A 16,086-nucleotide genomic window follows, 5' to 3' on the forward strand; every position below is an offset into this window, starting at 1 on the left:
TATATTTTATTTAGTAAGAGACAAAAAGCAAGATAAATAAGTAAAGCTTACTTATGTTAGATAGTGATAGCAATAAGTGCCAAATAAACCAGGGAAGGAGGAAAGAGGTGTTTGTATATGTATGTAAAGGGGTTGCAAATGCAATTCCAAAAATGTGGCTAGGAGCATCTCCAATGATGGGGGGAGGGGCAGAAGTCTCTCTGAGTAGGAAAGTCTTGAAATGGAAGTTTGCCTGGCATGTTGAGTGACAGCATATGGCTGGAACACACAGAGAAAGAGTAGTAGGGATTGTGGTAGGAGATGAGGACAGGACGGTGAAGGGGGATGGGGTTTCAGGGAGTTAGAGTGGCTATCAATGGTTTAGGCTTGTCCTTAAAGGAAGGATGTGGTTGGATCACTAATGGGGTGGAAGGCCATTCTGGTGAAGAGAATAGCCTGAGCCTTTGCTCATAGTCATGGGACTTGGAAGGGCAAGTGTGTTCAGGAAACGGGCCTAGAGCAGTGTGATGGGAGCGGAGCACGGGCATAAAGGAAGGGATCAAACTACAGCAGAGCTCAAATTTCAGATGTTAGAATTTAGATGTTTTCTTACCGATAGTAGTGAATCATGGAAGATTTTTGCCTGGGTAACAGGGAATTTGGAGCAAACAGGATCTGGCTTCTTCCTCAGGTGTATTTATTAGTAAGCAACAAGTTAGTAGGTAAAGAAACAGTGTTTCCTAGTGAAAACCAAAAGGTTGATGCAGCTTTAGCAGACCACTTCTGTGGCAAGGGACAAGGATGAGGAGCTCAGGGTGACTTGAGCTAAGTCAGTGTGGCAGCAGCTTTCCTGTGTCTGCTGTGTGAGAGCTGAGTGGAATGATTGCTGGTGGCAGCGAGGACCAGCTGTAGCTGCAGAGCGGGAATTTACAGTAGACCCGGCTCTTCCTGAGACTGCGATTGATCATTCAGTTTTTGAACTTTTTTTGGTTTGTTTATCATTATTTGTTGTTTTTAGGAGAAAGCCATTCTTAGGGCTGGGTCCACATTTTGTTTTGTTTTCTAGCTGACATTTAAGGTTAGGTTGTGTTTATTGCAGTCACAAAGTGAGAGAGCTTCAGAGTTGTCATTTGAAAGAAATAGGCAGGACCTGCTATTTTTGACTCCAGGCTCAGAGTCAGCCAGCCAACTGCCTGGGTTGGAATCATGATTCTGCTACTTATTCTCCATGTTAATGTTGAACAGATTATTTTTTTCTTTTCCTCTTTGCCGTGCATCCTCATCTGTGAAACAGGGTTGTATATAGTACCTACCTCTTAATGTTGTGGTTTGGTTAAATTAATCAATAAATGGAAAGTTTTAGAATAGTGCCTGGCCCAGTAAGCACTAAATAAATATTAGATATTCTCATTCTAATTGTAACTGGCCAGATTTAACTATTTGCCATGTGCTTCATGAAACGGACTTAACTATTAAAATTAGTTATTTGTTGGAACTTACCAGAATGAAGTTAGATGTAGAGCCTATAAATTTAGTGATCGTTTAGCACACTCCAAAAATATTTCAGTCATCCATTACTGAATATATCACGTGTGGCTGTAGCTTATAGAATAAGATGTGGAGAGATAACAGCTTTCGAATTTGGTGTGTTTTGGGTAAACAAAGTGACCCACTTCAGAGAATCTTAAAAATGCAGAGGTTTTAAAGTACGATAAGTAAGAGTACACTTCTTTATTCTTTAGATGAAATTAGTTTGCTTTGGCCAATACTTTGAGGGAGGTAGCCTCTAAAGTTTACATGGCACAGTGCTTTTATTTGCCCTCTTTATTTAGATGTTGGTGGTATTGGTTAAAAATAGCCTTGTCTCATGGCTTCTGTGACATCTGATTCTGGCTGATTGCTTTCTTTGGTTATTGCTTATTCATGACTGCAAATTTGAAAATTAATGAGGTTCTATAGAAGAGAGAATGGCAAAGCTTTAAAAAGATGGTAGTTTTGATGCTGAATTCAGAATGTGAAGTGTCAGGATGATTTTCTTTGGGAAACTGTATTGACCTATGAAGACTAAGGCTACAATTTAGTTAAGTGAATGAGACAAAACAGAGCTTGAAAGGGAAACAAGAGAACTGTATACTTTTATGAGAAGTCTGGGAGATGTTTGGCTAAGATGTGAATGCCAGCAGATGGATGCAGGTCAGAGTTCAGACATAGAGGTCAGGCATTCCTGGCTTTAAGAGAGAACACATTTTTATTTGGGGGTGCCAGCAATGAAAACCTAAGTGAGTCTTTTTTGACACTTTCCTAATTTATAACTTTTAAATTATAGGGCATTTTAGAATGCTATGTCTCCTTGGGTCCTCTACTAGACCTAACTCCCATCAAGGAATAGAATATGTTCACTTTAATTACTATTGCATACCTAGCCTGATACACCTGAGGTGCTTGAATCGTTTTTGGATAAATGGATAAATGAGTACACTTATGGGAAATACAAAAAACCTGAGAAGTGCTCAGACAGGAGTTATGAAGGTAAATTAAGAGGAGAAACTAGAGTCTGAGAACTTCCCATTTGTAGAAAAAGAAGTAGCATTTTGGTTTGATAATATTGCTCTAGGAAATCTGGTTTAGAATTTCCAATTTCTACATACGGAAAAGGGACCTTATATCAAGGAGAAAGAGATCATCCTCAAATGTAAGAAGGAAACCTGCATGATAGAGTGGAACATGACTATAGGGCAAATAATGTATTTTTTTAATCTTTCAAATCTTTTAAGACCATTTGGGATATTTAGGGGGCCACAATTCTTGGATGAATGGATTAGATGATTCCTGGTAGTAAATACAAATTTTTTTAATTAACAAATCATATATGTTGACTAGAATTACTGTGGTGATCATTTTGCAATGTATAAAAATGTTAAATCATTGTGTTATATACCTGAAATTAATATAATGTTAAATGTTACGTCTCAATTAAAAAAAAATAAACATCATATATATTTTAAAAAGTGACTTTAGCAGTATCTCATTGAATTTTAAACTTGCAAAATTTGCCTAGATATGATCTGGTTTGTCTTGGTGGAATTGTGATTTCCACTCTACACTTGAATTGCCTCGTGTTTAAATCCATCTCCCTTCCTTCTTCACTGGATAGAGTTGCAGTGTATGGAAACATGATTTTTAGTAAAAGTGGCCCTTATTTTTAAATACAACTTTAATTTTATCATGTACAGGTCAGGTATATACAGATAAAGCAGAAAATATTCTGTAATTCACTCAAAAGATATAAATGATTATTGAACCTGCATGGTGATCAGTTTCTCTTTTTGTCCATCAAGGAGGGGAAAAGAGGACATTAAGCCAGGAGGGATCAGAACTCAAAATAATGTTTTATTGATGGTAAAGGTTGTAAATGCTGGAGTATACTGATCAGCAAAGGCATAACATACTTGAAGAGCTCTTTACTAATAGGACAGGTTCTCAAGTTTAAAATCGTTTGTGTGCTTCTTTTTGTAATAATAATTTTAAATGACCTCCTCAATACCAGTCACTATGCTTGTTGCTTTATCTTTATCATTTCAAAATGACCTTGAAAAGTTTGCGAGAGAATTAGTGGATTAAATACTTTAAAAATTATTTTTAAATCTAAAGTGGCTTCTTTTATATAGTTTCTTTCTTCTAGGTCCTCACCTTCTCCCTCCCAGGTGTACAGCTTCCATTGTAAGCATCTCAAATTGCTTTCCACTGTGGAATTCAAAGATGAGATTGTTGTTTTTCGCAAGAATGTACAATGAGTACAGCCTGCTTCTTACATTTATAATTCCTAGAAGAGGTGGAGTTCTTCTCATTTGTCTGGCTTCTAGCTAAGCATTATGGGGGAGGGGGAGGGAGCCAGAGAGACTTGGTCACCTTTCCTTCAAACTGCTTTGATACTGCAAGCAATGTGGAAGACCATGATGCCGTGTGTGGGAAGGAATTTACAATACTTGTTTAATGCCTCACAGGAAGTACATGTTTTTGTGGCTATTGTATCTGAACTACGTGTTTCAGGTCAAAGGGTGTGGAGGGATTGTAAATGTCAATCTTCATCGCATGTCTAAGTATAGCACATCAAGTGGGAGAATTTAAAATTTCCTCCAGATGGTGGGTGATCCACTTGGGCAACACGTGGAAGTGAGGATCCCATCTGACTAGTCCCATCACAACACATTCTGTAGTGCTCCACATGGTGGGAAAATCCAGTGTCTTCCCTTCTCTTATCCTGCCTTCATTTAGAAAGTCTTATCAATCAGTGTAGGATTATGAATGTCTTAGCCAAGAAGCACTGTGGGTAGATGTAGATATTCTATGCAGAAGACAAATATGACCATGAACATAGCACAGTTGCTTTTCCTTTTATTTATTAAGTTGTCAGGACAGGTAGACATTAGATATATCTAGACATTGAATATCTTAAGATCTAAATTGTTTAGGGACCTGCCAGTTGGGGGAGCCATCTTTTTCTCAAGTGTGTCACGACGCGGTACCTTGGACTAGGAAGCCCATTTCAGCCTTGAATCTTTCCATTTGTTAGAAAACTTCACAAAGGGTTGCAACATTGTTCTTTTAGTTTCCATTCTTCTGTGATATGTTTGTCCTCTGGAGATAGAAACAATAAATCTAGTCTCATTTAACCCCAGCTTTTATATCTATTTTTTGGGGAAAAAACAGACCATGTTTTACCCATGTCTTGTTTTTCTCCCTAAATATCCAAAGCAACCTCATTCACTATAAAGTTTTCCAAGCCCTCTTTGGGAAAGATTCTATTTGAAATTTAGAAATAGGGAGTAGACATGATATTCTGGGACATGGTCTGAGCGTGGTAGAAAGCAGTTATGTTAATTGTTTAGAAGCCAGTCACCTTTTTGACTTAAAACTGAACTCTGATTCATCTGGGCATGTGTAATTCTGTTTGTACCAGGATTCTTGAATATTTTGTTAACTTAAAAGTAATTTGATATGCTGCCTTGATACATAAAGGTCATAGGATTTCATTGGAACCGCTGTCTGTGTTAGACCAACCCATGATTTTATATTTAGCAGCAACGAAATGTTTCTTGACAAGGAAAGATTGCCTTGTGTGCTCCCCTCATGCACACATGCACAGTAATTCAATAGGTATTTATTGATTATGTGTTATTTACCAAATTGTGTAGTGAACTATTAATAGAGATTTGTGTAAGATAAAGTTTACAGTTTAGTGGGAGAGGCAAATTCTTGTACAGATGATTTCAGTACCTTTTTCTTACTCATAAAATGCCGTCCTGAGAATTAGCCATGAACTTACTTTAACCTTTTGGAAAGCTTCTAATTTGTTTTTTTCCATCCTCTGAAACTAAAAAGAACACAAAGCCAATAATCTATATCATTTTGTGTTGCTTCTAAAAACATCCTCTTCACCTTTTAAGAGGCATATCTGAGTTCCATCTGAAGGTATTGGACAGATTCACTCTAACTATATTCTATGCTAACTGATAAAATAAAAATTATAGCACCATTTTACAATTAGGCAGCAGCCTTCAAAACATTTTCTCATTTGGTTCTCACAACAATCTAAAATTACAACAGCCAAACTATGGAAAGATCCCAGATGTCCATCAACAGATGAGTGGATACAGAAGATGTGGTATATACATACAGTGGAATACTACTCAGCCATTAAAAATGCAGTCTTGCTATTTGCAACAACGTGGATGGAACTAGAGGATATTAGCTAAGCAAAATAGGTCAATCAGAGAAAGACAATTATCATATGATCTCACTCATATGTGGAATTTAAGAAACAAAATAGAGGATCATGGGGAAGAGAGGAAAAAATAAAACAAGACGAAATCAGAGAGGGAGACAAACCATAAGAGATTCTTAATCATAGGAAACAAACTGAGGGTCCCTGGAGGGGAGGTGAGTGGGAGAATGGGCTAACTGGGTGATAGACATTAAGAAGGGCACAGGATGTAATGAGTACTAGGTATTATATAAGACTGATTAATCACTGAATTCTGCTTCTGAAATCAATAATACATTATATGTTAATTGCATTTAAATAATTTTTTAAAAAAATATAAAATTACATTATTCCTAACTAATGACAGGGATAATACTGAGAGGATCTTTCCATACAACAGATATATAGTCTCTGGAAAGATACCTTTTAATACACCTTTTTTCTCTGTAGATATTAATCACTGTCTTTTCCATTAATCCAAAATTGTCCTGTTGGCAGAACTGGGTACTCCCATAAACTTGGGTGGCTCACACAGTGTTGAAAAATAAAAACCTGAGACCCACCTCCCATTTGAAGATGCTTCCTGAGCTGGCCACAGGAGCTGGCTTCTGGTCCTGCTGCCACTTTGGATAGGTGTTCTGTCTCCAGTTTATTACAGCCCACACTTGTCATAAATGCACAAATGCTAGGCTTTCTTGACCCACGGGGAGTTCCTGAAAAATAAGCACAACATCTTCATAGTTTTTAGCACTCAGGCAGTTTTTATGTTTCACACATAATGATTGTAGAACTCAACTACTTCATTTTAACAAAGGAGGAAAAACTAACCAGAGGCAATTCTTATGTTTACTAAAATGACCAATTAAATAGATTTATATCACAAAAAATAGCAATATATATATATTTATTGAAATGCATTCATAATTTAGGGTCTTCATGAAACTTCGTTACTTTTAGTTTTAGGATTCTTTTAGGTTAAAAATAACCTGTCACTTAAAAATTGTTTTGACCTTGTTTGCATTATATGTAACACACATCCATTTTATGACCTAATCTGATTAATACATCTGTTCTAGGTCACTGAAATGTTTCTGGAAATGTCTCTTGAAGTTTGGTAAGTGCATTATATTTCATTGGGTGGAAAATACTGTGAGTGATCTGCTGACTTATTTTAATTGTTAAAGGGTAAACTTTGAAAATATGAAATAATTCTGACAGCTTTGAACATAAAAAACACATTATACTTTTCTTTAACTCCTCCCTAATGATTACTGCACTAAAAACTAATAAATTGAATATCTTTACTTAATTTTCCTGTAGTTTGGTCTTTATTATTTAAAGTTTAGGGCTTAGAAGGTCAATAATAAGGGCTTTTAGAAAGAGTCCTCCTTCAGGTTCATTTCCCGTAGAAATGAACAGATACGGTTATTTAAGCCTATTCTTCATTGTTGTTTCAGATATATATTCAAAAACATGAAAGTAAACTAAACAGGAAACTATAAAAATGAAAAACTGAAAATTGAGACTGTTTTTATTCATGGAGATCAGTAGGACTACAAGTAGTAAAGTTCCATGAAGCATGTTGCTCTTTCAAAGTGGTCTCCAAAACAAATGTTGGAAAATTGTTTATTTATTTTCAAATGGCGCATCTTAGGGGAGTCAAGCCTGCCTGGAGTATTAGCAGGATCTAACACTGAGTTCACTACATCTCACCTCCCTCAAACTCTCTGGGTCTCCTTGAACTTCCCCTGTTGAAGTGGGTTTTACCAAAGTAAATAGTACACATTTAATTTACCCAAATACATAACATTCTTCTTTCATGTGATTTGCCAAATGAATGAAGATGGCTGCATTGATATTGGTTAGTATTTCTTTCTCTTATTTTGTTTCCAGTAACATGTTGATTCAACTTAGTAAATTATTACATAAATTACCACTGTCCCTCAAGATATGTCAGGAAGTATCAAAAGATAGTCCTAGCAATTGAGTTGTGTTATTCTGCATTGTATTGATTCTTGCTTAAAAGTGGTATATTTTAGCATGAGATTAGAAAAATTTTTATCTGACAAGGAAGTCATGCTGTTTGTCTTAATGGAAAATTATCTTCATTGCTGTAATTAGGACTAATTATGTAAAAGAAATTTGCTGTAACAAAACATAGTTATCAAAAAATGTAGGAAAAAACTCAACTAAATAAGGTACATGTGTCCAGAAGCAATTTACTGTATGTTTATAATGAACTTTAATCAAACTCTATTTTTATGTGTTTGTCTTGACGCTGAAATGGAAATGTTCTTTAAAGAAAAAACTTTCAATGGAATGTCTTCCATTAGATATAAAATAAAATCAAGAAAGAAAATTAGATAAAGGGAAAAGCAAAGAAAATGAGTGGGAAATATCAGTGAGGGTGACAGAATAGGAGGGACTCCTAACTCTGGGAAATGAATAAGGAGTGGTGGAAGGGGAGGTGGACAGGGGATGGGGTGACTGGGTGATGGGCACTGAGGGGGGCACTTGACGGGATGAGCTCTGGGTGTTATGCTATATGTTGGCAAATACAAAAAAAAAAGAAAGAAAATTAGAGATAATACACGAAAGAAGAAATAAATGAACCAAACTTCTCTTACTATATTTATAAAATTACTCAACATTTTAAAATTTTCTTTTACATATTTTTGCTAATATCTTTAAACATCTTTGTTCATTGCTCTGTTCACAGATTTTTTTAAAAATCATACTCCTTGTGTTTAATATAAGAGAGTGATCATCATAGTATATTATAAGGAGCATGAGTTCCAGAATAAGAAGCCCTGGTTTTAAATCTGCCTCTTGCTAATTATGTTAACAGTTGAAAGATTTTTAATCACTTTTTTACTCATTTGTAAAATAAGAAAACAGTGCATTATAAGCATATGATGATGATTTCATGAGATGTTCTTTAGAAAAAGTATTATTTTATTTAATACGAAACAGAAAAATTTTCCACATGTGTAACACATATTCATAGTAAAACTGTTTGTAATAGTTTACAGAAATTAGAAGCAACCTCAATATGCATGGATACATAAATTATACTATAATCATATAATGGAAATACTCCACAGTAGTAAAAATGTTTGAATTATTTCTATTTCTTTTTAATTTAATTTATTTATTCATGAGAGACACATAGAGAGAGGCAGAGACAGGAAGAGGGAGGAGAAGCAGGCTCCATGCAGAAAGCCCTATACGGGACTCAATCCCAGGACTCGTGGATCACACCCTGAGCCAAAGGCAGATGCTCAACTGCTGAGCCACTCAGGCATCTCAGAATTTTTTCTATTTCTATATCTATTTATATGAATTTCAAAAACAAAATGTTCCATGGAAAAGAAATTGCAGAATACATACAGTTGATAGCATTTATAAAAAAATTAAAAACATGTAAAATGACTCTATATATTACTTAGCGATGTAAATATATACTATAAAATTATAAATAAACACATTGGAATAGTAAAGAGCAAGTCTAAGGTAATGGTTACCCTAAGGAGCAGAAAAGGAAACACAATTGAGGTAGATTAACAGAGACAACTGTGCTAATGAGATTTTTATTTCTTAAAATGGTTAGAAGGTACTCAATCTAATATATTATAATAAATAATAGAGAGTTTACCCTAAGACTTGACTTAAAAAATGCTCATTCACTCTTACCTCTTTTCCTCCTTTTTTCCTCTTTTCCTCCTAAGCCTCAATAATCAAATTTAATAACTGTGTAATCCAATGTTTTAATATATACTGACGATTTTTTAAAATTATTGGATGATATGGTTAAATGATCTTTTCAAAATTTACAGTTAATTTTTTAAAGATTTTTATTTATTTATTTACTTGAGAGAGACATAGAGAGAAAGAGAGAGCATGAGCAGGAGAAGCAGAGAGAGAAGCAGACTCCTCTCTGAGCAGGAAGCCCAACACGGGGGCTCAATCCAGAGCCTCAGAATCACAAACTGAGCAGAAGGCAGATGCTTTGACTGACTGAGCCACCCAGGAGCCCTACAGTTAATTTTTTTAAAGTAGACGTCCAAAAATAGAGTTACTTAGTCAAAAGGAATACACATTTTTATTATTTTTGGTGCTCATCACTAAAGCACTTCCAAAGTGTTTTTGCAGATTTATATTCCCAAAATGAACATATGATAACATAGTTACTTTGCCTTTCCCCCAAGTACTGGAAAATAGATACTTCAAATATTTCATAAAAATTATTAATAATACATCTGAAACTAATGATGTACTATTATTGGCTAATTGAGTTTAAATTTAAAAATTATTAACAATAGCAGTATTTTAAAAATTTGCTAATGAAGCTAAATATTCTACTGGTTTTCATTTTTAATCATATATACTCTTTTGTGAGTTATCTGTATTTGTCCTTTGAGAAGTAGTAATTAAAATATTATTTGTAATGATCAAATATCATTACAGAGTACATAGCCCAGAGGCAATGAAGTCTCTTCTTTTGGTCTACATTTCACAAGGAAGAAATACACTGAATTAATAGAAATGATGCTTCAACTTAATTGATTCTGAAGGGAAGGACTTTTATGAATAGTAAGGAGGCAGTATACTATTAGTGAAATTCTTGCTTCCTATGTTTGGATTTATTCACATTACAACATAGATTTCTAGGTTTTCTTGTTCTGGTTTGTTTTTTTTACTATTTTTAAATTCAGTAGCTGGTTTTAGAGTTCAGTATTGGACCTGTCTCATTTGTGAGGCATTGCTGCTGCATTGTGGAAAATACATCACATATTTGCTCTGTGCTCCTAACCAATAAGAACTTCAGTGTTTTTGATCTGTGATATGGAGTTATAAAAATAATGTATTGTATAATAATGTATAAGATCCATTCCCATAATTTCTGCAGTGATACATACCTATATATCTAATGTGTTTCTGGCATAGTATAGGTTTCTGAGAAGTGGCTGCTGCCATTATTAGAAAGGAAGGGTTATATATACATGTAAGGGTTCTGAAATCCTCCAGCCATAACTTATTTGGGTGCGGGGGGACATCTTGTTGACAAGGCAATTCATTAAGATTGGGATGTTAGTGTTTTGTCATGAAGAAGTAGGGGATGAAGGGCCCAGGGAAGGAATTCTTGGTCAAGGAAATGTGGGAAATACTGTGCCAAACAGATCTAAAAGATAAAGTCTTTACCATGATAAGATGAATTTATTGGGGGCTGTTTGTTTGTTTTTTTGTTTGTTTTTTTAAACATCTCATACTCTTTATTTTTGGGAAACATGCCTTGGAACATGAGGCTTAAGACTGCCATGATTTTATCCCCTTATTTCGGGTCCCTTTCTAGGAAATGGCTTGAGGGGAGCAATGAGCATGTATCAGTAGCTACTTGGGACTGATTGATTTATAACAGGGTTACTGGGGATGTTGGCTCATGACTGTCTGTTTTATATACAGTTCATCCCCAGACCTCCGATTCAGTATGGCTCTGTGTGATCAGGAGAAAGCTTTCAGACAACAGAGAAAAGAAAACATAAAGGAAAACATGAAGAAACTCTTGGGTCCAGAGAATAGTGAAGGCTTATGTTCTACACGCGATGTGAGTTGGAAACATTTCAAATGTTAATATAATTTAATAATAATGTTGTTTGTACTCTCTCCCAAATTTCACCCAAATATGGACATATTAAGATGGATTGAGCATTGTATCTTCAGTTTTTTTTAATTTTTATTTATTTATGATAGTCATACAGAGAGAGAGAGAGAGAGAGAGGCAGAGACATAGGAAGAGGGAGAAGCCGGCTCCATGCACCGGGAGCCCAACGTGGGATTCGATCCCGGGTCTCTAGGATCGCGCCCTGGGCCAAAGGCAGGCGCCAAACCGCTGCGCCAACCAGGGATCCCAGTATCTTCAGATTTTAAGATAAGATGTTTCATAAATACAAATTCTTTGAGAAAGATCATCACAAATGCTGCCTGTATTTAGTAATATTAATCAGATCCAGTTTTAAAAAGTTGCAGAGACATACTTATGCACAAACAAGATACTTATTAGTTTGAAAAGTTTAGCCTCAGATGGAAAAAGCTCATTGAATTTATTTTATTTTTATTATTTTTTAATTGAAGTATAGTTGGCAGTGTTACATTAGTTTCTGCTGTACAGGATAGCGATTCAACGAGTCTATTGGTTATGCTGTGCTTATCGTAAGTGTGGCTACTATGTGTTACCATACAACGTATCACAATACCATTGACGATATTCCCTGTGCTGTACCTTTCATTTCTGTGATTTATTCATTCCATAACTGGAAACTTATATCTCCTACCCCCTTCATCCCTTTTGCCCCTCCCTCCAACCCCTTCCTTTCTGGGATCATTGAATTAACTTTAATATACACTAAGATGAAACAATTGTGGGGATGGTCATTACCAAGCCAGAAGAAAGTGTTACCAAACTTGTTAATGATAAAAACAAATTAACAAAAATAGGTAGATGTGAATAAGGAAGATAAAAGGAAATGTTTCAGACTCTTAATATTTCATAGCAGGGAGTTAAAAGCTATCATCTCAGATTGACCAAATAATTAAGAATAATGACCTCCACATTTAATGTTTTTCGTAATCCTAATTATAAGGAAATCTTAAAATATTTTTGTGAACAAATTATGGAAGTACAATCCTTCATTTGTACTTCTTTTTCTTCTCTTAAGTTCCAGTAAAATAAATTCCATTTATTATTCAATATCTTGTAACATAAAAAACATTTTTGGCTACTTATCTGTTCATTTGTGCCTTCACTGATCACCTATCTACCTACTTATACATCCATCCAACCATCCATCCAACCATCCATCCATCCGTTTATCCATTGGTCTATCTTTCTGTCTGAAATCTATAAAAATAAATTGCTGCTATAGTTAATATTACTGTATTACATATTTGTAAGTTGCCAACAGAGTAGATCTTAAGTATCACAAAATATAACCATGTATGATAATAGATGTCAAGTAGACTTATTGTGGTGATCATTTCACTATACATAATCATTATATTGTACACACCAAAACTAATGTAATGTTATATGCCAATTATACCTAAATTTTTTTTTTAAATTGGTGCAGTGATGCTCAGCAGATGATAATGATGAAATTTCTTCTTAGTGACATGTGTAATTTTTTACTTACTTTTTTGAGCTTCTCTGTTACTAAATATTTTAAATAAATTATTTTAGAAAGATATTTTTATTAAATGCATAAGTAAATATATGCATTAATACATGCATATAAATGGACATACACATATATTTACATGTACATGTATATGTACACACTCTATACATGCACATATAAACCAGGGATTCAAGATTCCTGTAATTTAAGCACAAAATATAATTGGAAATGAGACATAAAGTATGAGTGAGGGAGCCAGTTGGCCACCCCTATCCCATATGTGACTGTGAATTTCCAATTGTGTTATTAGGTGGGTACAGAGGTGTTTGAAAGCCAATCTGCTGCTGCTGGAATGGCTTTTTTTTGTTACAAGAGCAGACTTTATGATAAAGGGTTGCCTATAGGGAAATTTTGCTAAAAGGAAGCTTGGAGGAGATGCAAAACCTCTATTGAAATTTCTATTAAAAAAAACCCAGACTTAAAGATTTCATATCAGCTATCCATCTTGCTTGCCACTATACAGATCCCTCATAGCACTTGTGGTTGATTATTTATTGTCTCAGGTTAATTTGAAGACACTTCCTTCTCTACATATTATTTAGAAGTTTCTAGCTCCCTGGGAAATGTTTGTTTTTTGTTGTTAATGTAAAGTAAACCTTTCAGCAACACTTATATATCCTTCTTTTTATCCCCATCATTGTTCGATATTGTTAATACCCTTGGAGCGGAGAAATGACATTTCAATTTTTTTTTCATTGCTGCCATTTGTCATTTGTTGAGATACTGCTAAAATCTGGCAACGAGCAAACCTGAGCAGTTATTTTCCTTGGTGAGTTTAAAGCCTAGTTGAGGAGAAAAACACTTGAGCAGATAACACAGTGATGTGTTAAGTTCTTTTTTTTTTTTTTTAAGAGTCATGAATAGAAGGATATAAGAGCTTACAATAGAGTGACCCACTCTTTCTTTGTGGTAGAGAGATGGTGATGGGGTTCAGGACTCACCTGCCCAGTATATGGCACCCCAGCATATTGAATATCTCAAGCTGAAGGAGTTTGAGAAGACTGCAGAAGCAGGAAGCTCTCTCCGACCTCCCACTCTTCTCCCCTGCAGCAGGTCTTAAGACCCTCATGCAAGAGGTGCTCTCCCCAAACCTGTACAGAAAGAGCATCCTTATCTCCAAAGATATAGAGATTCCAAGAAGAATCTGAACAGACAGGTCTTGCTAAATATCCTCCAGTTCTCTACACTTAAATTCATACACTGACTTATCTGATTTCTATATGATCACCCATTCTTCATCAAACCTAGCTTTAAAAATACTCAGATGTAACTATTTCTTTGGGTATTCATTCCCTTAACTTACCTTAAATAAATATGCATGCTTTTCTCCCATTAATCTCTCTTGTTAGTTTAATTTTCAGACCCAGCCAGGGACCTAAAGAGAGTCGAGGAAAACCTTTTCTTCCTCTACAATGACAAGTCCTCCTAGAATGGAAGACTATTGGTCAAGCCTTGAGGAATGAGTTTGCTAGAAAAGAAAAAAAAGCAGGAAATAGATACCTCTGTTAATTCCCAGATGTCAGCTTCATTTGAGAGACTCTGTCTTGCAATCTCAGTTTTTCCTTGCCTAGCTGCTTTTCAGTTGTTTCCAACAATTATTTCTTTCACTCCCAGCCACTGATTTACCCTCTGTTCCCCTCACACCTGTTTGACTTGCTTCCTAATCAAAGAGAGATCAACAGACGTTAAATGACCAAGCCTTCCTTTCTTGCCAGAAGATTGCCATATTCCATAAGCTATGCTATCCTTTGTTTCTTCCCTCTTGAATTCCATGGAGCAAACGGCCCCTTTTCTTTCAAATGCAGATCCACATCTGAAATGGATTGCCAGCCCCAACTAGGTGCCCTAGTATGTCAATCATCCAGTCTTCCCAGGACCACTCTTGTCCCCTGAACTTCTCTGCCTCTATCTCTATATGAAGTTTTACTGTAAAAATATAAACTCTGACATGAAGGAGAAAAAAGGAACAATCACAAAATCTCCCTGGAATGTACCTTCCCATCTCCTACCTCTCCACTTCCCAATCCTTATATTCACAGACTTCTTCAAGTTTCCTACACCATCTTATCCTCTTCCCTCCCTTTCTCAGGCTTCTGACCTCGTTATTCTAATGTAGCTACCCCACCAATCGCTCATACTAATAAGTGGCAAAAGATCTGGCTCTATCTCCCCCAGCTCTGTGGGTGCCAACAACATATTTCCCTACTTTGTGAAACATTCTCTTTCCTTCACCTACTGCTTTGCTACCTGCCTCCCTGGTGCCCTGTGGCAGATCTCCCCTTGTGCATTCTTTAAATATACAAGTTCTTCACCTTAGGCCCTCTTCCTCTTCATTATGTGTTCTTCTTAAGAATTGTCTCTCCCTTCCATGATGTCACCCAGCACCCACGTCCAAAGAACTTTCTGTGTCTATCAACGACTTAGAACCCCCTTCTGAACTTCAGGCCTGAATGTCTGTGCACCTACTTGATTTCTTCACTGGTATCCCTCACATCTCAAACTCTGCACGTCTAGAGCTGGACACAGCACCTTGGTTTCTGTCAGTCCACTTATGCCTGTCCCCCTAACCCCCACCTTCTGTTCACTCTCAAACCAGAGCTTAAAACCTTTCCACTGCTCACCAGCATCTGTCTCAACTCAGTTTTTGCCAGATCATTCCCAGGTCACCACACTCCTTCAGTGGGTGCCTCTTAGCTCCATATCTCCTCAGAACCCTTGCCCAGTTGGTGCCTTTCCCCACACTGTTTCTCCTCCCTGTAGCATGCTTCTCCTGTACCCACCCTCTCCCCACTCTACCTGCTTTTCAGGTAACCAGCACCCTCCCTCCCGTGCTTTGAGCAGTACATATGTAGCTGCTTCTGAGACTGTCACCCTAACCAACTGCTCCCTCTTCTCCCCCCATGTCTGTTAAGTCTCAGTTATATTCTCTGTGGCATAAATATGCACATTATCTTCTCAGCATTGACAACACTAGTACTTAAAAAAAACTTGGCCAAGTATTCATTTAATATTGGTTTTCTGCAGCAGAATATAAGCTTAATGAAGATCAGGACAGTGTCTGGGTTTTTTACTTTTATATCCCTGGCAGCTGGCATAGCTGCTGGCACA

General features: G+C 36.1%; 1 protein-coding gene across 9 annotated transcripts in view; it reads left to right on the plus strand.

Moving 5' to 3' along the window:
- PLA2G4A (phospholipase A2 group IVA) overlaps nucleotides 1–16,086 on the plus strand; it is a 151,277-nt gene that overhangs the window by 69,523 nt on the left and 65,668 nt on the right. For all 9 annotated transcript variants that reach the window (XM_038542331.1, XM_038542332.1, XM_038542330.1 and 6 more), the window contains 2 exons: nucleotides 6,820–6,857; nucleotides 11,207–11,348. In XM_038542331.1, coding sequence (XP_038398259.1) covers nucleotides 6,820–6,857; nucleotides 11,207–11,348 — 180 coding nt within the window. The remainder of the gene's footprint in view (nucleotides 1–6,819; nucleotides 6,858–11,206; nucleotides 11,349–16,086) is intronic.

The sequence above is a fragment of the Canis lupus genome, chromosome 7 (genome assembly GCF_011100685.1).
Source record: "Canis lupus familiaris isolate Mischka breed German Shepherd chromosome 7, alternate assembly UU_Cfam_GSD_1.0, whole genome shotgun sequence".
In the NCBI taxonomy this organism is placed as follows: domain Eukaryota; kingdom Metazoa; phylum Chordata; class Mammalia; order Carnivora; family Canidae; genus Canis; species Canis lupus.